Source organism: Ostrinia furnacalis, unplaced genomic scaffold (assembly GCF_004193835.3).
Source record: "Ostrinia furnacalis isolate ACB-3 unplaced genomic scaffold, ASM419383v2 OfSCF3317, whole genome shotgun sequence".
In the NCBI taxonomy this organism is placed as follows: Eukaryota; Metazoa; Arthropoda; class Insecta; order Lepidoptera; family Crambidae; genus Ostrinia; species Ostrinia furnacalis.
In genome coordinates, this window is record NW_021133556.1 from 47,842 (window position 1) to 73,378 (window position 25,537).

The following is a 25,537-nucleotide window of genomic DNA, read 5'->3' on the forward strand; positions in this document are numbered from 1 at the left end:
GTGTGTGTAAGTGCCTATAAACATTTCACTTCAGACCCACGATACCCCGGGCCTACATCCTACATACAACGAATAAAGAACCAGGGCAACATAACCATAAAGGAGCTATTTTATGATACATGTTTATTTCTCGGGTCAACCAAGAAGAATTTGATATAGCTCCTTTATGATTATGTTGCCCTGGTACTTTAGGAATTAAATTATTCGTTGTATGTAGGTATGAGGTTGTTATTAATTTTTATGTTATGTTGTCAAATCTGTCCAGTAGTTTCAGAACCTATTCAGTCCAAATAAACAATCAAATCTTTCCTCTTTATAATATTAATATTATATCATTATAGATAATCGTTTTACAGTTAATGGTAGGGCGGCACTATTGGTGGTGCAAAAGGGATTAAAAAATACCCTTTGCACCACCAGTGGTGCAGGCCGGTGGTGCAAAGGGTACAAAAGGGGTTTTTACCCGGGTGGAAACCCATCTCTAGCCACAAGTCGCCGACACGAATTTTTATGTCGCTCAACGAAAGTTAAGGCGAATATAATCACACTGATGTAATGTTTGAATTCAGCCCCGCTAAACAAAACGCACTTTTTGGTCGAATCGAAAATCGAATCCGTCAAAACTCCATACAAAAAAGGGGCTTTTCGACCACTTTTCGACTGGTTTGCGATTATAATTAATTTGCACTTTGTCTAGTACACAAATCAGTCGGAATACGCACGACGCGACGTTACGTTTAACGTATACAAATCTTTGCTTGTGTTGATCGCCTCAATTTTCGCTGCGTGACCTTACAAATCGTCGACATGAAATAAAATTCTAGGCAACGGGCTCGGTTTTATTAATCTAAGGGCTCGGCAGGTTTGGTGTGTAGACTTCTATACAGCTACAAAGTTATTTTTCTGGATGTATCATGTCATGATGGTTATTGATGTATTTCTTTTGTGTGATTCGTTAAGTAGGTAATTGACTATTTACATGACTAATCTTGTTATTTAATAATATAAGATTTATTAATAAATGAATTAAGTATTACTTCTTTTTATTACCTATAACTAAGTACCTACTAACCCATAAGTAATCTTTGATTACACATTCTAACGAATAGCCACCAAGCTCTTCTTGTTAAAAAGCCTGCAAGCAAGAAAGTTGTTAGTCCGACTAGGCAGAAAGCGCAGAAATATATCTTTTCTGTGTTGATAGCTTCACTCAACTGTCGTTGCGCATCCTATACATTGCTACAAATAAAGTTTTATGGCAGACCAACAGACATGTTTTTTTACGAGTTGTTTTGGAGGAAATTATTCAACAGCTGAAGGGCAGTATTATGAACGAAATAAATCTAATAGATTGAAGAAGAGTATACAGAGGGGTTTTATTAATTAATTACTTCTCTTGTTTATTTATTGCGCATTTGGTCATGGCCATTCACTAGTTTGTTGTAGAGGGTAAGGTAAGCTACATCTCCTTAACAATAACTTCTCTAAGCTCAACAGAAATAAAAACCGGTAAAAGGAACTAGTATTTTGTACTTGTTATTTTTATCATTAAACATCCCTAGTTTTGTGGCTGTTTTTTTCATCTGTGGATTAATTTAAAAAAAAAAAAACTTATTGACGTTTTTTTTGTTTACAAACTTGATGAAATTATTTCTGATTAAAATTTTCTGTTTAAATAATTAAAATGTTTGAATATAGCTGCCATAATGCCTCCAATTTGGATAAAACTTGCCGCGGGTGTCTTAAAGTTGGTGACGAGGTGCGGATCATGACTACTGAGGAACAAAATGTGTATTTAAAATTTATAGAGGTTAGTTCTCTAATTTGTTTGTTTTTTTTGCAAAATTACCAGCTTTGTGTAAGTTCCTTTGATATTTACAGTTAATATCTATGTTTTAATAACCTATATACTAGATTTTCTTTCTGTGTAAAACATAATTAACATAAAACTTATTCTTATCAATTTCAATATAAACAATAATTTTCAGGTATCTAATGAAGATTTAACTATGTATGTTTGTCTTCTATGTGCTCATTTGCTAAGGAAACTCGGCAAGTTCTTGATTCAGTGCCAGGAATCTTACAATGTTTTGAATAACTTTCTAAAGGTGAGTTACAATACATATGGGCAAAACTTATGAAACACATTGATTGTTGATTGTTTGTTGTACATTTCCTTGATAGTATCCTATCTTCATGAGTTCTATCTTTCCTGTCATCTATTTATGTTGTTTATTGATATATGTTTTTAAAATTAATATTTTTTTACTGCCTACTCCATCCACAGTTCGTCCTTAAGGTTAACTGGAGGAGAATGCCAAAAAGCATTAAGTTCGCCTTATGTATGGCTTAAAAACTTATTTATTATTCTTTAAATTAAAACAAATAATTTATTTCCAGGAATCCAAACCGCACAACCACATTCCACCGTTCCTGGCGTTCAATCTGGTCACAACGCAACCTGTAATAAACGAGTTTCAGAGCAATGTAGCATTGTTGTATGATTTTACACCGGACATGGTAACGTTTGACGATGGGCCAATTTTTGACGATGAAGACATACCGCTGGTGCTGTTAAAGAAAGAAGACAATGAGGCGGAGAATGGAGTTAGGAAGAAGAAGAAAAGTAGGAAAAAAGCAGTGGACGTAAGTACTTCCGTTTCAGCCAAATGACATCCACTGCTGGACAAAGGGTTGAAAGAAAGAAAGAAAGACATTTATTTGGTTCCAACTTAAAATGTAACACACAGAATCAGATAACAAAAAACAAGTACAAGTTAGAACCAAAATTGGCCACCGCTCAGCATATGTCATGTTCTGGAGTGGTAAATAAAACCCAGAACACGACGCTGTTATTCTGCGGTGACCATTTTTGGAGAGAGCTGGAAACAAACATGAGATGCGACAATACACAAAAAACAAACAAAAGAGAAAAAACAAAATAAAAAATACAACATTAAAAGAAAATAATTAACTTTAAAAAAAATAAAACCGACTTCAAATGCGTGAACACAAAAAAAAACAAAAAATTAAAAACATTGCGTATAAAAAAGTTCATCCCCAATTTTCCACCCTTGGGGGTGAAATATTTTCTTCAAATTCGCATGAATCCACCCTTTTGATAATACCTATTCAACAAAAAAATAATCGTTCAAATTGATTTATAATCGGCGGAGATATTGCGTATAAAAAAGTTCATGCCCAATTTTCCACCCTTGGGGGTTGTTTTTACTATTATTAAATTTAAATGGGACCACCCTTGAGGTATTACCTATACGCCGAAAAAAGATTTGTTCAAATCGGTTCATAATTGGCGGTGTTATCGCGTAACAAACATAGAAAAAAAAAAACATACGGGTCGAATTGAGAACCTCCTCCTTTTTTGAAGTCGGTTGAAAAGTAAATAGATGCTCAACATTCTCCCATAGATAGAGGTCCTGCACTGCCCACATCCAAGTACTTCCTGCGACCTACACCAGATCGTCGGTTCACTAGTGGAGGGCCTACCCAAAGTTGTAGAAATTACTTTTTGATTATCTACGTCATGTAACCGCCTCTGTGGTCTAGTGGTAAGACCACCTGCTTCAGACGCAGAGGTCCCGGGTTCGATTCCCAGTGGGGGCAGATTTTTCTGTTCGGTTTGGTTGGTGGTAGGGCTTGTTCTAAGTCCGCCTGGCTAGCTACCACCATCTTACCTAAGTCTGTCGCCATAACAACAATGTTAACAGCATTATTGTGTTCCGGCAGTTAAAGGTAAGATAGCCAGTTCCTCCGTGGTTGAGGATTCCGGGTGAAGCTCGCTTCCACCTTCGGCCTGATCGTCACTTACCATCAGGTGAGATACAGGCTTCCTTGTTGTGGATAAAACAAAAAAAAATGTAGTTTGAAAGTTTTGTAACTAAATAGTATAGTCACTGAAAAAAATTGATTTACCGTGGACCTCATCTCAAGAACTCGAATTTCTCCAAACGTTTTCTTTCTTCATTAATTCTCCATCATTTATTTATAAAATTCACACAGTTCTTTAATCACACTTCACAGGTTGAAGGCAACGGACCTTCATTTATAAAATCCGAAGACTCCGCGCCTCAAAGCAAGGAACAAGTGAAATGCAAGAAGAAGCCAAAGAAAGAGTTGCGTGAAGGATTCAGCCCAAGAATGGTGCAGGAAACTGAGGAGTATGTGGTCATCAAGCTTACGAAAGAACAGGTAATTAATGAGGGCTATCGTTTTTATACTTAACAGTTGGCACCCCTGGCGATTGACAGGACCTTACTCTACAGTGGCGCCATCTTGATGAGTGCAAATGCGATAGTCCTCCTACCACTTTAGCGCTCACAAGTTGGTGCCACTGTCTTCGCTACTAGCAAGTGACAGGACCTTACTCTACAGTGGCGCCATCTTGATGAGTGCAAATGCGATAGTCCTCCTACCACTTTAGCGCTCACAAGTTGGTGCCACTGTCTTCGCGACTAGCAAGTGACAGGACCTTACTCTACAGTGGCGCTAACTGGTGAGCGCTAAAACGATAGCCCTCATTTAAAGATTGCATTTGGAGGAAGGGTTTGATGCCTGATAACTTACTTATGTTCCTATGTCCCTAGATGGGGCAGAGGGCGTCCACAACAGTCCTCCATCGCGTTCGGTCTTGAGCTTCGCGTTTGGTCTCGCTCCAAGTCTTACCGATTCTTTCTTTGCCAGTGCGCCGCTAAGTTTGCCTTTTTCATTGGGGTTCCAATCCAGAGCCTGCTTAGGGATGTGATCGGGGTCCCTTCGGAGTGTAACCGATCCAGTTCCACTTGCGGCGCTTGATCTGCTGGTCGATCGGAATTTCGTAGCGCGTTCAATAGCTCGTCGTTTGAGTTTTCCAGGGGCCAGTATATGGTACGACATAGATGGCTTAAAGGGTCACTTTGGTAATTTGTACCTCGTGAAAAAAAAATCGTGGTCTGGTTTTTGTTAATACCAATTCTACCAAAAATTTGCGGTCACGAGTTGGCGCCCCTGGCGAGAAGACTACTCGTTAGTGGCGCCAACTGGTGAGTGCAAATGCGTTAGTCTCTTACCCGCGTTCCTTCACCAGTTGGCGCCACTGGCGAGCCACAAGACCCTACTCGTTAGTGGCGCCAACTGGTGAGTGCAAATGCGTTAGTCTCTTACCCGCGTGCCTTCACCAGTTGGCGCCACTGGCGAGCCACAAGACCCTACTCGTTAGTGGCGCCAAATGGTGAGATTATTTATTTTTATTTTCGCAGGTGTTGCAAGAAATGCACGAGCGTTCTCAGAGCGAGGGATACAAGCGAACGCTTTTCAAGTGCGAAAAATGCGTCAAAGGATTCAATTTCGAAGACGTGCTGCAAACGCACATGGAGAAACATTCTATGGTGAGTTATACAGGGTGTTAGGTAAATGGGTATATGAGCCCACACTAGCCCATGTTAACATGGTCATATAAATGGTATGGTGAGGTCAGAAAATTGATATCTTCATTTTAATTATTTTAATTTTCATACAAATCTGATTTAAAAAAAATTATTTTGAATGAAAATTAAAAAAAAAAACATGATATCAAATTTCTACCTATGTTAACATGGACTAGTGTCGGCTCATATACCCATTTACCTAACACCCTGTATAGATCTAGCGCTAAACCCAGTTATTACCAGGAATACACTATGGAAGCGGCACGGGAGAGTGTTTTTGAGACGTTCAGTAGCTTATGCCCGTATTCACAAACATTACTATGAGGTCTCACAGTGCGCGCGGACGCACAGGTTGACACACGAACCAATGACCGAGCTGTGCGTTCTATTTGCTTGCTAATATTTAGCTTTCGAACTCCTCCTATGTTCTTCTGATTAATTTCGATGCGGGTCCAATGACAGTTTAACTTTCCCCCGGGACAAACTTGACCTTCACTGGTTGGGTTATTGGCGGTCAAGCTGTAGATCCTGGCTACACAGGAGTTGCAGCGGTGGGAATAGTCCCGTGAAGTAAATTTAGCTTATTACAAGGGGCTAACGGAACTACATATTAGTAATTTGTGCAATTTTTTCAAACGATCTACACACCTATAATATTACCTTTTTTTTTAGGAGAATGGCTCTCTCCAATGCGACATTTGTACACAGTATTGTCCCAGCGTGGTGTCACTCAGGGGACATATGAAATCCCATACCACTAGGTAAGTTCATGCAGTTATGAGTCAACTCTTAACAATTAAACATGTACTTACTAACATGATCTTATACGTTATGGAGCGATCTCTTTCTCACAACGGAGAGTACAGTTCTTTGAAATGGAAAGGGAAATATCTGGCCTTAAATTAATCTACGTAAAATTTAATTGAGTTCTGAGCTTCATATTGAATTATTGATGGCAATCACTTTAACTATCAAACGTCTAAAAACACCCTCAAGCTACACTAATTTTAAGGCTGAAGAGTTTGTTTGTACAATATTAGTATGAAAAAGTGCACATTTTGCGAAGTGCACATTCTGTGTCAGACCCTATTGCATCAAGTTTTTACCTACTTCTTGTTATTTTTCGATAGATGAACATATGAATACGAATATGAAGGGAAAATAACATTAGTAATTTCTTAAATAATACAAATATTTAAAAACGGGACTATTCCCACCTCTCTATAGTCTGGTCTGCGAGCACGTAGAATTTTGTCCAATGCCCCCAAGCTACCCATCCTTATCGCTCGCGCGTAATTATATTGCTGTCGCGACTGTGCGACGGGCGCCCGCAGTGAGTGTGCGAGCGTGACAGCAACATAATTCTACGTGTTCGAAGACCGGACTTTAGTATTTATGTCTGTGTGCAGATATAAATGCAAGCTATGCGGCTGCGTGCGACAATCGCGGCAACACTTATTGGAGCACCACAACACCACACACACTCGCGGCGCGCCCGACTACACCTGCCGGCATTGCGGGTTCACTACCGCGTGAGTGTCATCATCATCATCATCATCATCATCATCGTCATCATCGTCATCATCATTATCATCATCATCATTATTATCATCGTCATCATCGTCGTCATCAACATCATCGTCATCATCATCGTCATCATCATCGTCGTCGTCATCGTCATCGTCGTCGTCGTCGTCGTCATCATCATCGTCGTCAGCATCATCATCGTCATCATTGTCGTCGTCGTCATCATCAACATCAGCATCATCATCGTCGTCGTCGTCGTCATTATCGTCGTCGTCGTCGTCATCATCGTCGTCATCAACATCATCGTCATCATCATTGTCATCATCGTCATCCATCGTCATCATAATCGTCGTCGTCATCGTCATCGTCATCGTCGTCATCGTCATTATCATCATCGTCATCATCATTATCATCATCGTCATCATCATTATCATCATCGTCATCATCATTATCATCATCATCATTATCATCATCGTCATCATCATCATCGTCGTCGTCGTCGTCATCGTCATCATCATCATCATCGCGCGAGCTGTGCGGCTGCTTGCTCTTCGCTCCTTAGTAGTGCCAAGTGACTATAGTGGCGCCAAGTGACATCACTCTATAGTGGCGCCAAGTGACATAACTCTATAGTGGCGCCAAGTGACTACAGTGGCACCAAGTGACATCACTCGTTAGTGGTGCCAAGTGACTTCACTTGTTAGTGGTGCCAAGTGACTTCACTTGTTAGTGGCACCAAGTGACTTCACTCGTTAGTGGCGCCAAATGACACCACTCGTTAGTGGCGGCAAGTGACACCACTCGTTAGTGGCGCCAAGTGACATCACTCGGGCGCCATGAGACATCACTCAGGCGCCAAGTGACATCACTCTTTAGTGACGCCAAGTGGTGAGTGACAAGTCATTACTCGTTAGTGGCACCAACTGGAGAATATCATCATCATCACTGTGCTTTTACGAGCTAGTTAGCGCGTGCGTCACAAAAATCTGTGAAGATTTTAGTTCTTAAAAGTAGCCGCTAGGGGCGCTGTACAATCTGTCATACATTTAGTGCCTTTTTTTTAAATAAAATAATATAAAAAAATGTATGTCTGTCAACAGCAAAAGAACGTCCATGCAACGTCACGTCAAGTCGCACCGGGAAGGCGAGAGACACGCGTGCCACCAGTGCGGTAAATTATTCAAGAGTCTGGAGACGCTGCGGGTTCACACCATGTGAGTAAAAACTAAAGCCCGGTCTGTGAGCACGTAGTATTTCGTCCAATGACCCCAAGCTACCCATCCTTATCGCTCGCGCGTAATTATATTGCTGTCGCGACTGTGCGACGGGCGCCCGCAGTGAGTGTGCGAACGCGACAGCAACATAATTACACGCGAGCGATAAGGATGGGTAGCTTGGGATCATTGGACAAAATTCTACGTGCTCGCAGACCAGACTATAGAAAATTATTATTTAGCGGTTTAACACTACGTTCGATCCATCCGTCAAGATGAACACCTAAAAAACTAACCTCGTATCCTAACGCACTAAGCACCAGTTGGCGCCCATTTGTGGCTAAGACAACACAAATAAGGTAGAACTGTCATAATCATAATCATAATTTTACTGTCAAAACTGTGTACAAAAGGTGGTAACAATAATTTAGTGGCTTCAACAGTTATCCATTTCGGATGTACAATATGTTATTAAATTAGACGAGATTAGATTAGATTAAAAAACAAATGTCAATAAATAATATTATGTCAAAAGTTATTAAAATATTTATCTAGGTTATAAAAACATTTCTGCAACAACCATTCTTTCAATTTCTGTTTAAATTGCGGGTTTTCTAGTGCTTTTATACAGTTAGGCAAATGGTTAAACACTCGAGTTCCTGTAATCAAGGTACTCTTGCTATAAATATAACTTGATGATTTCAAAATACAAATGTTATAAGCATGTTGAGATCTAAGATTCTTTTTAATTTTTCTTTTTTCACAGTCGGTCCTTTTGTCGCATTTTATTACATCATTATTTGGCGCCATTGACGAGTGAGGCAATGTAACTCGCCAAAGGCGCCAACTGGTAAATACAAAGTAACGTACTATGATCAATAACCTTTGCGTTCCATTTTAACAACTACACGTTCAAGCCGTGAGTTCATCATATAACTCATTCATGACCCGTGTCTTTCTATTAGTTAGATGCTAGCGGCCGCCCGCGACTTCGTACGCGTGGATCCCGTTTTACCTTACCACCGTTTTAGATTTTTTCATACAAATATTTTTTCCCGCTAACTCCCGTTCCCGTGGGAATTTTGCAATATCCTGTTGTAAGTAAGCTTTAAGTTTACTAAGGTACCTGCATGCCAAATTTCAAGCGTCTAACTTAAGCGGTTTAAATTTTTCATACAAAAGGATTTTCCCTTTCCCGTGGGAATTTCGGGAATTCCTTTCTTAGTGCACCTCAACGGTGCATAAGCTACGTCCCTTCCAAATTTCAAGTGCCTACGTTCAGCCGTTTAGGCGTTGATATGTCAGTCAGTCAGTCAGTCAGTTTCTCTATTTAGATAGATAATATTTAAAGCCTGGTCCGTGAGCACGTAGAATCCCGTCCAATGACCCCAAGCTACCCACAGTCGCGACAGCAATATAATTACGTGCGAGCGATAAGGATGGGTAGCTTGGGGTCATTGGACGGGATTCTACGTGCTCACGGAGCAAGCTTTAGATAAGTATAAAATTATGTCCATGTCCCTTGATAATAAACAAATAAATTGTTTTTATCGCAGGCGCCACGACAAATCCAAGCGCTTGCAGTGTGAAGAGTGCGGGCGCGTGTTCATATACCCGTCTCTCTTGCACCGCCACGTGCAAGCGGTTCACGTTAGGAAGGATTATTACTGCGTCGAATGCGACGTGGAGTTCAAATCCAGGGTAAGACACTAAACATTGCGGTTAATAGTTGGCGCCACTGGCGAGTAAGGTCCTATCATTTGCTTATGGCAAAGACAGTAGCGCCAACTTTATTTATTTTAAGAATAAGAAAAGAAACTAGTGAGTGATAATTGCATTTGCAATCACCAGTTGGCGCCATTCATTCGCCAATGGCGCCAACTAGAGAGTGTTCAGATGTGCAGATTTTCTGTCATCCGTACGGTGAGCCAATATTTATCTAATATGAAAAATATTTGTATATTTATCTTTTCACAGGAGAATCTCAGGCTACATTTCAAGAAAGCTAAGCGACACAGAGACGCTTCTTCGTACCAGTAAGTTATTTAGCGCTCCATCTAAAGCCCGGTCTCCGAGCACGTAGAATTTTGTCCAATGACCACATTAAGCGTGATTATATTGCTGTCGCGCTCGCACACTCACTGCGGGCGCCCGTCGCACAGTCGCGACTGCAATATAATTCCGCGCGAGCGATAAGGATGGGAAGCTTGGTGTCATTGGACGAAATTCTACGTGCTCGGCGACCAGACTATAGTAATGTGTAAATATTTTTTTATATTAAATTTTAAGATCTCTATAATAACGCAGTGGATATTATCCATACGGGACATTTCTCTCTATAACTCTATGTAATCTAGGGGCTACAGCTTGACCAATAAAACCCAACCAGTGAAGGGCAAGTTTGTTCCAAGTTTTGTATTGATAATGACTATTTATTTTCCCCTCCACTAAAGCGGATTGTAAAGGACATATTCCAGCAGTGGACTGTTGATGATGATGATTCATTTATTTTAAGATGGACAGATGACCTCATAAAGGTAGCAGAAAGACGTTAGATAAAGGGCGCTCTTATCTCAACCGACCAATCTGGGAATCATTGGGGGAGGGCTATGTTCAGCAGTGGACGTCCAGTGGCTGAAATGATGATGATGATGGGATGATGGTTTATTTTCAGGTACGAATGCGGTCAATGCCCCGAACGCTTCGTTTCACCGTCCACGCTATCTACCCACGTGACCATGGCCCATGGACAACTGGTAGGAATAAAAAAATATTTTCTCCATTATTTTGTACCGAACCGGCATAAAGCCTGGTCCGTGAGCACACTCACTGCGGGCGCGCGTCGCACAGTCGCGACAGCAATATAATTACGCGCGAGCGATAAGGATGGGTAGCTTGGGGTCATTGGACAAAATTCTACGTGCTCACGGACCAGGCTTTAGAATATAATACGATTTTGCAAGCCTCCCACTCGGTGTACCGACGATCTGGATAAGATCGGCTGTCTCAATTACTGCAACGCTATCAATTCTGATAGATGAGTCTACTGCTCGTTTGCAGTAGGTAGGTAGCTGTAAGCAGTTGGCGCCACTTAACGTGTTAATTTTGGTATTGCGCAACTTATCATAGTGAATAAACTAATAATGGTAGGAAATGAAATATAAGCTAGGTTATAATAATATTTCACAGGACTCACCAGTTGGCGCCACTTGCAAGTCAGCTTCTTTAACTCAACGGTGGCGCCAACTGGTAGTTACTCCTTATAAACCATAACTGCGTCCAAAATAAATTATTTTTTCAACAGAAACAACACTCCTGCCTAGTTTGCAGGCGTCTCTACAGCAGCAGGGACGCACTAAGAGCGCACACCAGAGACAAGCATTCCATAGACAATATACACTGCGGTATCTGCGACAAGAGTTTCAGCGTAAGTATTCTTCATTAATCTGTCTATCTATCTATCTATACAAATAAAAATGAATTGCTGTTCGTTAGTCTGATTAAAACTCGAGAACGGCTGGGCCGATTGAGCTGATTTTGGTTTTAAAATGTTTGTTGTAGTCCAGGGTAGGTCTAAACGGTCAAAATTTGCTTATTTACTGCCTTTAAGGCGGAACAGAGCTCGCCGGGTCAGCTAGTTTTTAATAAAAATAATCTGCTATACTCAACGATTCGGAAACGTCGGAACTAATAACCCAGTAGTGATATTAATGCCCTCCTGAATGAGCTTAGTGAAACTATTCTAAATTCTAATTTAATAACATGGACTAATGGTTAATTTTTCCTTCCTTCAGCGCAAGAGTATATTAGCAGCGCATATGAGGACACACGGCGCGTGCGACTCTTATGAAGACAAAGACAAGGTAAACCAGCAAAAATGTAACGAAAATTCAATACAAATGTTTTTTACAATAAAAGATTTCAATTTACTTAATAGAGCGTAACGTCCACCAATAAGATGGACCGACGACCTCATAAAAATAGGAAGGCGCTGGATGCAGGCCGCTACCAACCGGGCGATGTGGAAGTCATTGGGGGAGGCCTATGTTCAGCAGTGGACGTCCTGTGGCTGAAATAATGATGATGAGTCTATTTTCATATTATAAACAACTGATTTGTGGAAATCCTTGGGGGAGGCATTTGTCCAGCAGTGGACGTCTTTCGGCTGAAACGAACGAACGAAACAACTTATTTAGTTTTTATTTTTAGTAAAACAATTTCCACGTGTATCGTTTTATGAGTATGATACTTAGTTTTTTTTGTTAATAAAAAACAATAGAAAATATTTTTTTACTTACATTTTTAAAGATTTCTCATTTTTTGCAGAAACTTGAAGACTCAATGCTGATAGAAGAACCACAACCAGCGCTTTTAGAAAGTTAACTGTAATATATTAAACCTTATTGCTATGGACTCAAGGTTCAAAACAATGAAGATTTAGAACTTTGGAGATTTTTTGTATCTGGCTTTGAGAAACAGTATTACGCCGTTTGCTTTTTATTGTATTTTGTGATAAACATTGTGATGTGAAATAAAAAAAGATAAATAATTTCAGATTTTTATTAATAAAAATAAACTCTAACAAGTAAATGCGAACGATGCACCATATTTACAATTGATATACTTAAATTTTATTACTATATTATTTAATTTAGAATTCATACTGATCACCATTCAGATGTTTAGAGGTCTATAGTCTGGTCTGCGAGCACGTAGAATTTTGTCCAATGACCCCAAGCTACCCATCCCAATCGATCGCGCTTAATTATGTTGCTGTCGCGCTCGCACACTCACTGCGGGCGCCCGTCGCACAGTCGCGACAGCAATATAATTACGCGCGAGCGATAAGGATGGATAGCTTGGGGTCATTGGACAAAATTCTACGTGCTCACGGACCGGGCTTTAGAGCATAACTGGATCAGTGTTTGAGGTATGGTAGCGGCACGGGAGGGTGACATATTATGATGACGTGACTGAGCATACAAGTCTGAAGCACATCAGGACCCCGATTGCGCTAAATACGCGACTAGACGACGAACGAAAATCACAAATTCGTATCGCTTTGTCACTTTGACAGCTAGTGCAAACGAAAACAAAACGCAACTGCTTTTTTGTGTAAAAGCTGAAAGAAAGCTACTTTATCTCAAATTCAAGTCAAACGCCTTCACGAGCATTTGCTGTTTTAGTGAAAAAATAAAGTGTTCGGACTTTTATTGGAAAGTGATTAAATCTGTTGTTTCATCTTTGTTTGCGCGTGAACTTTACCGCGTAACAGAATTTGCACCTCAGATGGAATGAAAAACGCAGCGCAACTGGAGTAGAAGCGCCAATGAATTGGAGACGCTAATAAGTATGCTACACAAAAAACAAATTTAAACTACCTACATCCGAAACTTTTGAATCGGTTACGGTTACGGATGTCCATAACATCCCTGTACGAACTAATTGAAGCGGACTATATCATAAACAAAATAGACGCTACGTATAAAGTTTTGTTATTGTGTTGTCTTAATTGAACCGACTTCAAATGCGTGAACACAAAAAAAAACTAAAAATTAAAAAAAAATATCGTTCAAATTGGTTTATAATCGGCGGAGATATTGCGTATAAAAAAGTTCATCCCCAATTTTCAACCCTTGGGGGTTGTTTTTTTATTATTAAATTTAAATGGGACCACCCTTGAGGTATTACCTATACGCCGAAAAAAGATTTGTTCAAATCGGTTCATAATTGACGGAGTTATCGCGTAACAAACATAGAAAAAAAAAACATACGGGTCGAATTGAGAACCTCCTCCTTTTTTTGAAGTCGGTTGAAAACTAGCGCAATCGGGGCACTGAAGTCCCGCTGACGTGTGACGTCACAAAACACTCTCCCGTGTCGACCTCATACCTCAGGCTCTGACACAATTAAGCACTAAACCTGTAATATTCCCGTTAACCCCTCTAACTAAGCTAAATATAAGCTTATGGTTTAAAACTATTATACATATAAACAACTTAACGCCATTCGGCATTCTCCTCCAGTTAACCTTGGGGCCAAAGTGAGAATATAGTCATTTGTATTACCACAAAAAATATTGGACTTTTTTATTTTACTTACATTAATAAATAAAGCACTTGAAATCATCTTAAGGTTCAATTTCACTAGTCCCTGATAAAGTTTCAGATAGTTATCTGTCATATCACTATCTATCAAATAAAGGATACAATAATCAGTTAATTTAACCGCCATAAAACTATTTGAGACGTGAAAACAAATTTTTAGTTTATCTGGCAGATAGCCTATCTATCAGAGACTTTATCAGAAAGTGGTGAGACATGCCTTATTCTAAGAAAGGGTTACCCTAGCACCGAAAATATATTTTATATTAATTTGTTATACTGTATAATTAATCAACTAAGTTTATTTACATAATCTTTTTATACTTTACTATGTATCTATCTCAAAGTTGGAAAAGAAGACACCAAAATTTGCCACGGCATGGCGTAATTACCACGCCCGCGCCATAACATAGCTGTATTGCTAGCTATTACATTAAATATTGCTAAAAATAACAAAAGAAAACCATGGAATGTAAACAAGTACAGTAGTTAACATGAGATAAATAGTTAAAACGGTATCCTTCCGTTTGGCCAAATTACTTTTCGCCAAATTTCACTTCGCAAACAACTTATCGCCAAAGTTTCATTTCCCAAATAAACTTTTAGCAACTGTACTTTTCGCAACTAATTCATTTGGTCAAATTAACATTTGGCCAAATTTTACTTGGCAAATGTTTATATAGCAAATGTTTTATTTTGCCAAATATTATATCCCAAATAATTTGCTTGGTCAAATTGACACTTCACATACTTACGAGTACCCACCGTTACCCACAAATCAAAGCATAAGGCACATGGTCATGGTTTTCACAATAATTTTATGTAAAACAGAGAGATTGCAGAAAATAGTATGGTTGCAAAAAGTAGGTATTGTAGAAAATAGTAGGTTAGGTTAGGTTAGAACAGTGACCCTTAATGCGCGAAGGCGAGCGAAGCGTGCCGCGGCAGCGGCCGCCGAGCGCTAGAATCATCTCTATTGTTAATGAATCATTTGGAAATTTCGATAAAAAGAATGAAATATGAAAATTTATTTAGAAAAAAATATATATTAACTACCCACTAAACAAAATAATAACCACAAGCTAATTTGTATTCCATTCTATGCACCAATCAAATTGTTTTGTAAATAGTTTATCGTGAAATATTTTTGCCAAATGAAACATTTGGCAAAACATACTTTGCCAAACAATAATTTGCTAAACAATAATATGCCAAAAACGACATTTGCGAATTAAAAGTTTGCAATAAGTTGTTTTGCCAAATGAGAATTTGCCAAATGAAAATTTGCGAAACGTTGTTTGCGATGTGATAATTTGGGAAACGTTTTTTGGCCAAACATTAGTAATCCAGTTAAAACATATAAAAATTACACAATTAGAATTAAATTAAACATTTTAAAGCGCTTTCACATTTAGGCGATTTAGCAGCGCGACAAACGCTGCCGAAATTTTTTTTATCCACAACGAGGAAGCTCTTCGCCTGTATCTCACCTGATGGTAAGTGACGATCAGGCTGAAGGTGGAAGCGAGCTTCACCCGGAATCCTCAACCTCGGAGGAACTGGCTATCTTACCTCTAACTGCCGGAACACAACATTGTTGTTACGGCGACAGACTTAGGTAAGATGGTGGTAGCTAGCCAGGCGGACTTAGAACAAGCCACCAACCAAACCGAACAGAAAAATCTGCCCCCACTGGGAATCGAACTCGGGACCTCTGCGTCTGAAGCAGGTGGTCTCACCACTAGACCACTGAGGCGGTTATAATTTCATACTATGTGACATGCACATGCATGCCTTCACATTATAAAAACGCCACTGCCGCGCTGCTGTCGCGCTACTACCCTAATGTGCAAGCGCTCTAAATCTAATAAAGAAGTTTACTTCAGAATTTTTCGTACTAGAGGTACTGTAGTCACGTTCTGAAGTTATCGGTAGTCAAACTATTGGACTACCCGCAAGAAAACCTGTATCAGTCTCTCCTCATACATTTCCTTTTCTCCAACACAATCATGCCTTTCAACGCGCTAGCTACAGCGTATCTCAACTCATGGAATTTAGCTAACGACAGTCTATAAACATGGTTCTGTCCGTCTGTGAGAGTAAGAATTAATATTATGTGAGTGTGACGATGTAGAATCTCTTTGCAACGCTGGGGGTTGGCGCTCTCTGAATGGATTGTAGATTGGCTGAAAAAGAAAATTATTCAGTAAATAATGCATTGGTTTTAAAAGTTATGAATTACTTTTTTCTTTCTCTTATTTTGGCTGTACTTAAATCCTAGACTTACTGTAAAATAAGTATTGAAATTGGATTGGAAACAAACATTTTAAAGCATTTAAACTTTGTATGGAAATAGCTATGCGTCGTGCACACGAGAAGCAGAAATATTTGGAACGTTAAAAGGGCTTTAAAAAGGCCAACTTATTTTTTTTATAACGATCACCAATTAATTGCTTTTTAAGCATTAATAATAATTTTAACACTACTAATACCTTTGTAGATAAGAGCCCACTTAACATTACAATAAAACTATTAACAACTTCTCTGAATCAATTACTTAATGGATGGTATTTTATTACTCAAACTTTGATATGAATCATACCACTCATTATAATTTGCAACAAATGGGCTAATTTGTGTAACGAAAGGATTAAAAACGCTTTGCTAATTAATTACATGTTGTTAAACTTGTTAATCATCAATATTTCGCTGCAAATTGTTATTGAAGATGGTTTAACTTAGAAATGTCCAAGAAAATAAGATTATTTATAAAAAATCTCAAAGACTATCGACACTCCGCGCGTTTGTTAATTTTTAACATGAAGCATGTCGCAGGCATAAAGCATAATAGACCACTAAAGAGAAAATGCCTGTATATGTCCGGTCGCCGAGCAGATAGAATTTCGTACAATGACCCCAAGCAGCACCTATCCTTATCGCTCGCGCGTAATATTATTGCTGTCGCGCTCGCACACTCACTACGGCCGCCCGTCGCACAGTGAGCTTGGGGTCATTGTACGAAATTCTATCTGCTGGGCGACCGGACTTTAGATACATACCTTAGAGACATATCAATCTTCCACTGCAGTCCTGCTAACCCCGGCTTCACCCTCAAGTGCGTGGGGATATTCTCATATATCTTGTCTACGCACACCAAAGAAGCCAGCTCTGACACACATTCTGGGGAAAATCTGGAAAATAACAAAAAACCTGTGTGAACTTACATTGAACTTAAGGTAAGATTTTGCAGGGCAAGGAACTGGTATGCAAGTATACCAATCTGTGCTTGAGGTTCGACCAAACCAACGCTTGCCTGCATGCACAGATGCCGTGTATGAATTTGTAGCGATGAGTTCACATCAATGCGTCCTCTCATTGGTCGCAGCGATCTACGGACGCACAGTGAACGCCATCGCCATCGCCGACGCGAGCTGCACATGTTGGTTGGCCGAAACTGTATTAGGGGGCGTCTATTAATTACGTGAGATAATTTTGGCAATTTTTCAACCCCCCCACCCCCTTGATGAGATTTGGTGAGATTTTTCTAGACCCCTCCCCCTCCCTACAATCTCACGTGAGATTTCTTAAAATACATATTTGTAATCTTGTAACTCTATTAGGATTTAATATTGAAAAAAAAAACTGTTTCTTCTAATTTATTTAATGTTCAGACGCTTTAGAATAAAAAATTCAATAATTTATTATTATCATCTTAAAATACATAGGTAGTATGTTTATTTTTTAGTTATCTCGCAATTTGACACTTTTTCTTGCTGAAAAAAAATACGTGATATTTGTCAAGACCCCCCCTCTCCTCTACGTGAGATTTAGTGAGGTTTTTCTAGACCCCCCTCCCCCCGCTAAACGTCTCACGTAATTAATGGACGCCCCCTTAGCTACTACAGTGTGTAAATTCTTACCTAAGTCCCTCTAAGAACGTAACAACATCCTCCTGACTCCAAGCCTCCTTGCTGGCCGATCTGCACCTGGCGAAGTGTCGCACCACCGCGCGCACAGCTGAGAACTTGTCCGTACTCATCAGGGACTTCAACCGACTGTCTGGGTTGCCTTCCAGCTCTTTGATCGCCACTGGAAGGAAGATTAATCATAATGGGCATATTTCCTTACTATAGACCTGTAGAAATAAAACTTAAAAATCCCTACTAATATTATAAATGCGAAAGTAATTCCGTCTGTCTGTCTGTGTCGCTTTCACGCCTAAAGATTCGGCCAAACCAATGCGATCACACGCGACACCAGACTTAAATGCCATCACTTAGATCGCCATCGCTGCACGCCGGCTGATCGCGTGTGATCGTGTTGGTTTGGTCGAACCTTAAACCACTGAACCGATTTTGATGAAAATCGGAGATAGTTTGAGCCCCGAAAAAAGACATAGGATAGTTTTTATAAAGTATTTTTGTGACAAACAACATTTTATGAGGGGGCCGCGGTCCGAAAGCTAGTAGAAATACTTAGTTAACTCTACTTTCTCAAAAATAAAGATGTACCTACTATAGTAGGCTGTGAACCACTTTAACGTTTAGTGTTTGCGATAAAGTAAATACTTACTTAGGCCCAGTTTCCGCGAAGCGGAGGTGTCGGGCGGTTTTTATTTTTAATTCTTTTTTTTCTAGAAATGCATAAATTAGGTAAAGCCGAAGTTACAGAAGTTTTTTTTCTATAACTAACAGTTTACGTAGGTTTGGTTGGATATTACATGGACGTTTTGTGGCTCTTCCTAACCTAAGGGCTCTTCATGGTAAACATTGGCGTAAAATCGAACTTCACTTAGTAAGTTCGTTTGATCACCTAATTATGTCACACTTTTCGGAACATGTTTTGTAATATTGTTACAGCTTTTCAAAAGCTTAAATAATACTGTGCTTTGTCCTAAGGCTTTTTCTAAATAAAGACGTGTTAGTTATTAAGGAGAAAGGTAACTCACGAGCAACAAATGGTTTGATCTCCTTTTTCTGGATTTCCGGTGTGACGAAACTCACTGAAGTCCATTGAGACAGGTTCTCAGTTAATATTTCTAATTGTTGCGACATTGTTTTTGAAATCTAGCAGAAAATAACAAGAAAAATAACAAAAGTTTCAGAATTTTCGCAGATGCTCATCAGCTGATAACAAATGTCATAACAACGAATTAAAAAAAACTGCCACAGATTATGTCTGTTTACCGGTTTTTATGCGCGTGGTATTTATCGACATAATCGATAAATACCACGTGCCGTATCAAGTGACGCGGTGATCGAGTGCGGGGCACGTCACTTTAATTTGTTAATGGCTGCCGGTCGGTTGTTTGGCGTCTGCAAAAATTTTGCTTCAGTTTTATTTTGAGTCGCGATCCGCGCACAAGTTTCTAACTGTTCTGTGATTGTGTAGTGTTCATCAATAATTATGGCTGCAGTGCAACAAGGACAACCAGGCAACAAGCCGTGGCCCGCCAGACCTGGAATCCAGCATCAGAATAGTCAGAGCAACGCTAGTCTCACTTTGAATAGAACAATAAACTTGTATCCCCTTACAAATTATACATTCGGCACCAAAGAGTCTCTATTTGAGAAGGATGCATCAGTCCCCGCCAGGTTCCAGAGGATGAGGGAAGAATTTGTGAAAATTGGGATGCGGAGGTGAGGTTATGTTTTGACTAACTCCCACACTCAAAATAGCTCTTTTAATTCATTTAAATTTGTTAAACATTACGTAAAACCAAAACTGGTAAACCTAGAACAATACCACAAGAATTCTGATGCAATTTAAGTTTGATTTTTGTATTGGTACTAAATAAAAATATTTTTCTTTCTTTCTTTCAATGGCTTCAGAATCGTGGTATTTTTCTGTATATAGTTTGTGTGTCTGTAACTACACCAGCTATGGTTGCAGGTTCGAATTCTGGCTGGTGTTTTTTTTTCTATCTAGAAATCACAATAGAATCTGATAATTTTGATTGAAATGTATATTTTAATTAGTGTAACTTGAATCATTTTAAGTTGATTAATGGGTTAGTGATGATTACTAATGATTTTTCTTAAAATTAATTACATGTAGGTACCTTATTTTTAAATGCATGTAAAGTGTTATCTTAGAGTAACTTTACCTGTTTGCATTTATAATTTGAAATAACCAAATGAATACACAAAATGTGATGAAAAGTGATGTATATTTCCTATTAGTTACTTATTTAGGACTAGCTGACCAGGCAAACTTTGTACTGCCTAAGTTCACCAGACTTAAATAAATGTAAGATGTAAATGGTGAAAGAATTATTTAAATTGTTCCAGTAGCTAAGCCTATTCAATACCAACAAACAGACAAACAATGAAATCGTTTCTCTGTATATTTAGTGTAGACTATGTATCATGTGTGAATGGGATTTACTAAAATGTCATCTTCTCTACAGGTCTGTTGAAGGTGTGCTGTTAGTTCACGAGCACGGACTACCTCATGTGCTGTTACTTCAGCTCGGTACCGCATTCTTCAAGCTGCCGGGCGGAGAATTAAATCCTGGTGAAGTAAGTTCTTTCATTTGCCTTGTGTTTTGTTTGAACAATCTTTCCTTCCCATGCTTTATCATCATCATTTCAGCCATAGGACGTCCACTGTTGAACATACGCCTCCCCCAATGCTTTCCACGTTGATGCTTTATGCTTGAGCTTATTTGAGACGTACCAAATTTTTTTTTCTCTCATATCCGTGTTCTCAGCAACAATCTGTAGGGAACTCCTGTGTCCGTTTGCACTGTTCTTTGTCATGTGCGGGGTGGAGTCCAGTGACTCAGTTGCCCGCAGTGGTCATGGTTTCTCAACTGTCCTGGAATCTACTAAGGAGACCCCTGACTAGCTCTTTGCAGTCTGCTGAATAGGAAGCCTTCAATGGTCATGAGTTGTTGGACTGATGAGTTTGGATGATTTGTAAATCTACCCTTGTAGTGGAGTGTGTGGCTCTTTACTTCCTCTCTGACGTACCAAATGCCTTCTTTATTATTCTACTTTAGTTTTAAATACAATAATTTACTTGTTTAATAAATATTAAATGTTCCTATTCATTTTACTTACTTGCTATTTTGAACATATTTACAGGATGAAATTGAAGGCCTGAAGAGATTGCTGACGGAAACGCTTGGCAGGCAAGACGGTGTTAAGCAGGACTGGCTGATCGAGGACACAATTGGTGAGTTCGGATTATTTCCTTCGTTTCAGCCGAAAGACGTCCACTGCTGGACAAAGGCCTCCCCAAGGATTTCCACAAAGACCGGTCCTGCGCCGCTCGCATCCAGGCGCTTGCCGTGACCTTCACCAGATCGTCTGTCCACCTAGTGGGAGGCCTGCCCAAGCTACGTCTTATTTAGATAATACATTTTTTTTAAATACTTATATTCCTTCTAAGCCAGTTATTCGCGTGGGAACATGAATGTGGGACATAGATAAGTGGGGATATTCATCGGTCAACTCTATTAATTTTTAAAATCTTCCCATCGGCATTGAGAAGAATAAATAAATAAATAAATAAATCTTTGGACAATTTCACACAGCGCCAGCTAGCCCCAAAGTAAGCAACTTAATGCTTGTGTTATGGGTGCTAGCTTAACGGATATACTACTTATACTATACTTTTTTTTTTTTTTTTTTAAATACATACATATTATACATAGTAACACCCAGACCCGTCACAGAAATTAAAATTCATCATTTCAATTTCTGCCCGGCCGGGAATCGAACCCGGGACCTCTCAGCATATTAGTCCGTTCCGAACCACTACACCAAACGGCCGACATATGTGTAACACTCAGGTGTAACATAAGCCAAGATATCCTACAAACATCCAAAAACAAGTAAAATAATCAAAAACTAATCTTTTTCAGGCAACTGGTGGCGGCCTAACTTCGAGCCTCCACAGTACCCATACATTCCACCGCACATCACAAAGCCCAAAGAGCACAAGCGTTTATTCCTGGTACAACTCCAAGACAGAGCGCTATTCGCTGTGCCGAAGAACTACAAACTGGTTGCAGCACCACTATTCGAGTTGTATGACAATGCCCAAGGGTACGGACCGATCATTTCATCGCTGTCCCAGAGCTTGTGCCGGTTTAACTTTGTGTACATGTGAGGACGGTATAGATTTAGACGGAGGCGTGAGAGAGTGAATATTTCGTTTAGATAGCCAAAAGTGTGAGTGATTTTTTTACGTTGTAAATTGTGTTTTATACTGTTTGGTCACTGCTAATTCTACCTTAGAGGCTACTCAAAGTGAAAAAGACCTTGGTTACGTACTCGTATCGTTAAATATACATTGCTAAATAAATAAAATTGTTTTCGGAATGAGGGTTTTCGCGATTGAAAAATCCGCCAGATGGCAATACGTAGACGCGAGGTCCAAATGCTGCATGGTTGGTTATTTTTGACATGACATTGACAGATATGTCAAAATCCACATCCAATCTCCAATCATGCAGCATTTGGACCTCGCGTCTACGTATTGCCATCTGGCGGATTTTTCATACGCGAAAACCCTCAATGAGGGCAAAATTGTGGATTTTTTGTGTTGATCGGTGGCCAGACTTTTCAGAAAGGACAACAGAAGTATATTATATTGTATGTGATCAGTAGAACACAATTTTGTTAATTGATACCAATCACAAGTTTGAATGTATATTTTGGTAGATTCTTACTGAATTTGTCAGTATATTTGGCTTTCTAAACTAAGTATTTTAGGTAATTAGTATTTAAAAATGTCACTAATAGATTAGGGCAGTGTGAATTTAAGTCCGTATTACATACAAAGCAAATCAAAACAACGTTCAAAACTTGACTCGTTTAAGTATTGAAAAACCACCACATGCTTGACTTAGAGTTGGGTTTTGAGCGTTGTCTCATAGTTAAAGTTTTATGAAGTACACACATTTCTATTCTAGCAAGATTGTAAGGGCAAATACACTGGGGATATTTAGTTAAAGCACAGTCAGCGTCAAATAGTTCACGACACCCAAAGTAGCCAAAAAGTTCGTAACACGTCTTTGTTACAATGAGGGCTATCGTTTTTATACTTAACTGTTGGCACCCCTGGCGATTGACAGGACCTTACTCTACAGTGGCGCCATCTTGATGAGTGCAAATGCGATAGTTCTCCTACCACTTTCGCGCTCACCAGTTGGTGCCACTGTCTTCGCTACTAGCAAGTGACAGGACCTTACTCTACAGTGGCGCTAACTGGTGAGCGCTAAAACGATAGCCCTCATTGGAATAAGGTTGTCAACTTTTTGGCCACTTTGGGTGTCACGAAATATTTGACGCTTACTGTATAATAACATCAAGCAAAATGGCGTCTTACTGAGTGGTGATAGATGCTATTTTATGAATTCATATGAATTTGCCCCATGATAATCGTTTCATCCACTCGGCCGCGCCCCATGTTTGGTCCCGGTCGCGCGGGGTGCGGGGAGTGTGGTCCGAGCAAGCCGTAAGGCATTACTGTAGTGTGCGTGTGCACTCATGGAGCATTCGCGTGTACCGATAACACGAGAACATTCGCGGAAGAATGGTGGGGCGCGTCCGAGTGGATGAAACGATCTATACCTACCTACATATTAAGTAACATTGTAATAATGTTTAATTTAGTTAATAAGGTTTTATGACTAAACTAAAATGGAGACAACATGGCGTTTTATTTATGTACCTCAAGAAAGAAGACTGTTATTAGTTTTAAGTGTTGCTGTGTACGGCGTGTGTGGTGTTGCCACACTAGAAAAAGTTGTAAGTATGGTAGGTTTTTTATTATAACAAATATTTTTTTATTGTAACGTGAATTTACTTTGACATGAGAGAGATCATGGGATTGTAAAGTAACAAAATTAAGATACAAAAAAGTCAATTTGTATACTTTTAGTTTGAAAAATTACGTTTAGTAAAGTTGGTTGGGCTAGTCAATGTAAAAATAATCAAATTATTTAAAATTAAAATACCAATGAATAGCTTTATAACTTATAGATTTATTAAACAGATGTTTAAAGACATTATAAACATTAATAATTATTTTATATTCGGTTAGATTGTTACAAGAATTGTTGTGATTTAGTTTTGACGAACAAAGCTAAATGTGTAAAAAAAACTTACAATACGTAAGATTCAGGCCTAATTCATAACACTCGATGTTAACAACACCTATATTATTGTTCTTACATAATAATCTGTGGAGAGTGTAGTTTCGTGAAAAATAGCTATATTATACTCAATTGAATGATATGTTTAAATTAATGAGTAAATTAATGTTTCAAGAACATTTTAGCAAACGAGCTAGCTATATTTGGGCCTAAAATACATAATATTTAATGTTCATTGTTTATACAAGAATGTAGAATTCTAGTCAATATAAATTTCGATTTATATCCTTTATTGGAATTTATAAAAAAAATGATTGATGTGATTTTAACAATCTGTGATATTACAAATAATTATATTTTTAATCGTTATTCAGAACTTTTTGCACTTGATAAAGCGTCTGTCTCAGTTGAGATGAATCTACGACCTTTCGCTTTAATAACATCGAATTTTGTAATTAGGTAGGTACTATTTTGGAGTTAGGTAGGTACAGTCAGCATCATCGTGACACCCAAAGTAGCCAAAATTGTTGTTAAGTCAGAATACTGTAGTTTTCTGTGCATTCGCAACTTTTTTGTGCTGTCGATAGCTAGCTGTTTTAGGCCCGGTTTCCACCAAAGCGGAGCGGAGAGATGTGTGAGCTGTGCGTAGTTGTCAGCTGTCAGTCTATGAAACACCCTACCGCACAATCGTATCGCAGAATCGAAGAAACGCGTCTGTATTGGAGACGTTAAAAATTACCGTAATCGGGGCTCTGCTCAGAGGGCCTAGTGTGTTTACATCAAACGGTGAGCGCGTAAAAAAATGACATTAAATGTATGACGGATTGTACAGCGCCCCTAGCGGAAACGTTCAAGAACTAAAATTTTCGTACATTTTTTAAAGCGCTCACTAGTGAGGACGTTTGATATAAACTTACACTCAGCCCACTGCTCTGCCGCCGCTGTTATCCCAACTAATATTATAAATGCGAAAGTAACTCTGTCTGTCTGTCTGTCTGTTACGCTTTCCCGCTTAAACCTCGCAACCGATTTTGATGAAATTTGGCATAGAGATAGTTTGAGTCCCGGGAAAGAACATAGGATAGTTTTTATCCCGGTTTTTGAAACAGGGACGCGCGCGATAAAGTTTTTCTGTGACAGACAAAATTCCACGCGGGCGAA

The 25,537-nt window shown here is 39.2% G+C and overlaps 3 protein-coding genes across 5 annotated transcripts; 2 read left to right on the plus strand and 1 right to left on the minus strand.

Annotated features, from left to right (window-relative positions):
* Positions 1-1,625: 1,625 nt before the first annotated feature.
* LOC114357653 (zinc finger protein 382) lies at positions 1,626-12,696 on the plus strand. Its single transcript, XM_028311377.1, has 14 exons — positions 1,626-1,810; positions 1,989-2,108; positions 2,401-2,646; positions 4,042-4,209; positions 5,256-5,384; positions 6,096-6,184; positions 6,833-6,955; positions 8,051-8,164; positions 9,721-9,865; positions 10,142-10,200; positions 10,839-10,920; positions 11,469-11,591; positions 11,959-12,027; positions 12,491-12,696. Exons 1-14 carry the CDS (start codon positions 1,685-1,687, stop codon positions 12,545-12,547), a joined length of 1,650 nt encoding a protein of 549 aa, XP_028167178.1. The 5' UTR covers positions 1,626-1,684; the 3' UTR covers positions 12,548-12,696.
* LOC114357655 (uncharacterized) lies at positions 10,377-19,463 on the minus strand. 3 transcript variants are annotated; one of them, XR_003656317.1, is made up of 5 exons: positions 19,217-19,463; positions 18,189-18,357; positions 17,328-17,459; positions 16,170-16,454; positions 10,377-10,418 (listed from the first exon to the last, which is right to left on the minus strand). XR_003656317.1 is itself a non-coding variant. In XM_028311379.1 (4 exons), the coding sequence occupies exons 1-4, from the start codon at positions 19,320-19,322 to the stop codon at positions 16,238-16,240; spliced, it is 624 nt and encodes a 207-aa protein (XP_028167180.1). In that variant the 5' UTR covers positions 19,323-19,463; the 3' UTR covers positions 15,932-16,237. The 3 variants fall into 3 exon arrangements, 1 of the variants encoding a protein (XP_028167180.1); XR_003656318.1 differs by lacking the exon at positions 10,377-10,418 and adding an exon at positions 15,325-15,327 and having other exon boundaries at positions 16,167-16,454; XM_028311379.1 differs by lacking the exon at positions 10,377-10,418 and having other exon boundaries at positions 15,932-16,454.
* A 102-nt stretch (positions 19,464-19,565) lies between these two features.
* On the plus strand, positions 19,566-22,642 carry Cpsf5 (cleavage and polyadenylation specificity factor subunit 5). The gene is made up of 4 exons (XM_028311378.1): positions 19,566-19,907; positions 20,678-20,789; positions 21,357-21,447; positions 22,139-22,642. The coding sequence occupies exons 1-4, from the start codon at positions 19,675-19,677 to the stop codon at positions 22,384-22,386; spliced, it is 684 nt and encodes a 227-aa protein (XP_028167179.1). The 5' UTR covers positions 19,566-19,674; the 3' UTR covers positions 22,387-22,642.
* The last annotated feature ends 2,895 nt before the right edge of the window (positions 22,643-25,537 follow it).

Coding starts and splice junctions, on each gene's coding strand:
- LOC114357653 (XM_028311377.1), top strand. CDS start 1,685: ATGTTTGAATATAGCTGCCATAATGCCTCCAATTTGGATAAAACTTGC. Junction 2,647..4,041: donor GTAGGAAAAAAGCAGTGGAC/GTAAGTACTTCC, acceptor CACACTTCACAG/GTTGAAGGCAACGGACCTTC. Junction 11,592..11,958: donor TCTGCGACAAGAGTTTCAGC/GTAAGTATTCTT, acceptor TCCTTCCTTCAG/CGCAAGAGTATATTAGCAGC.
- LOC114357655 (XM_028311379.1), bottom strand. CDS start 19,322: ATGTCGCAACAATTAGAAATATTAACTGAGAACCTGTCTCAATGGACT. Junction 18,358..19,216: donor GATCAAACCATTTGTTGCTC/GTGAGTTACCTT, acceptor TCTTCCTTCCAG/TGGCGATCAAAGAGCTGGAA. Junction 17,460..18,188: donor ACGTTCTTAGAGGGACTTAG/GTAAGAATTTAC, acceptor GTTATTTTCCAG/ATTTTCCCCAGAATGTGTGT.
- Cpsf5 (XM_028311378.1), top strand. CDS start 19,675: ATGGCTGCAGTGCAACAAGGACAACCAGGCAACAAGCCGTGGCCCGCC. Junction 20,790..21,356: donor GAGAATTAAATCCTGGTGAA/GTAAGTTCTTTC, acceptor ACATATTTACAG/GATGAAATTGAAGGCCTGAA. Junction 21,448..22,138: donor GCTGATCGAGGACACAATTG/GTGAGTTCGGAT, acceptor AATCTTTTTCAG/GCAACTGGTGGCGGCCTAAC.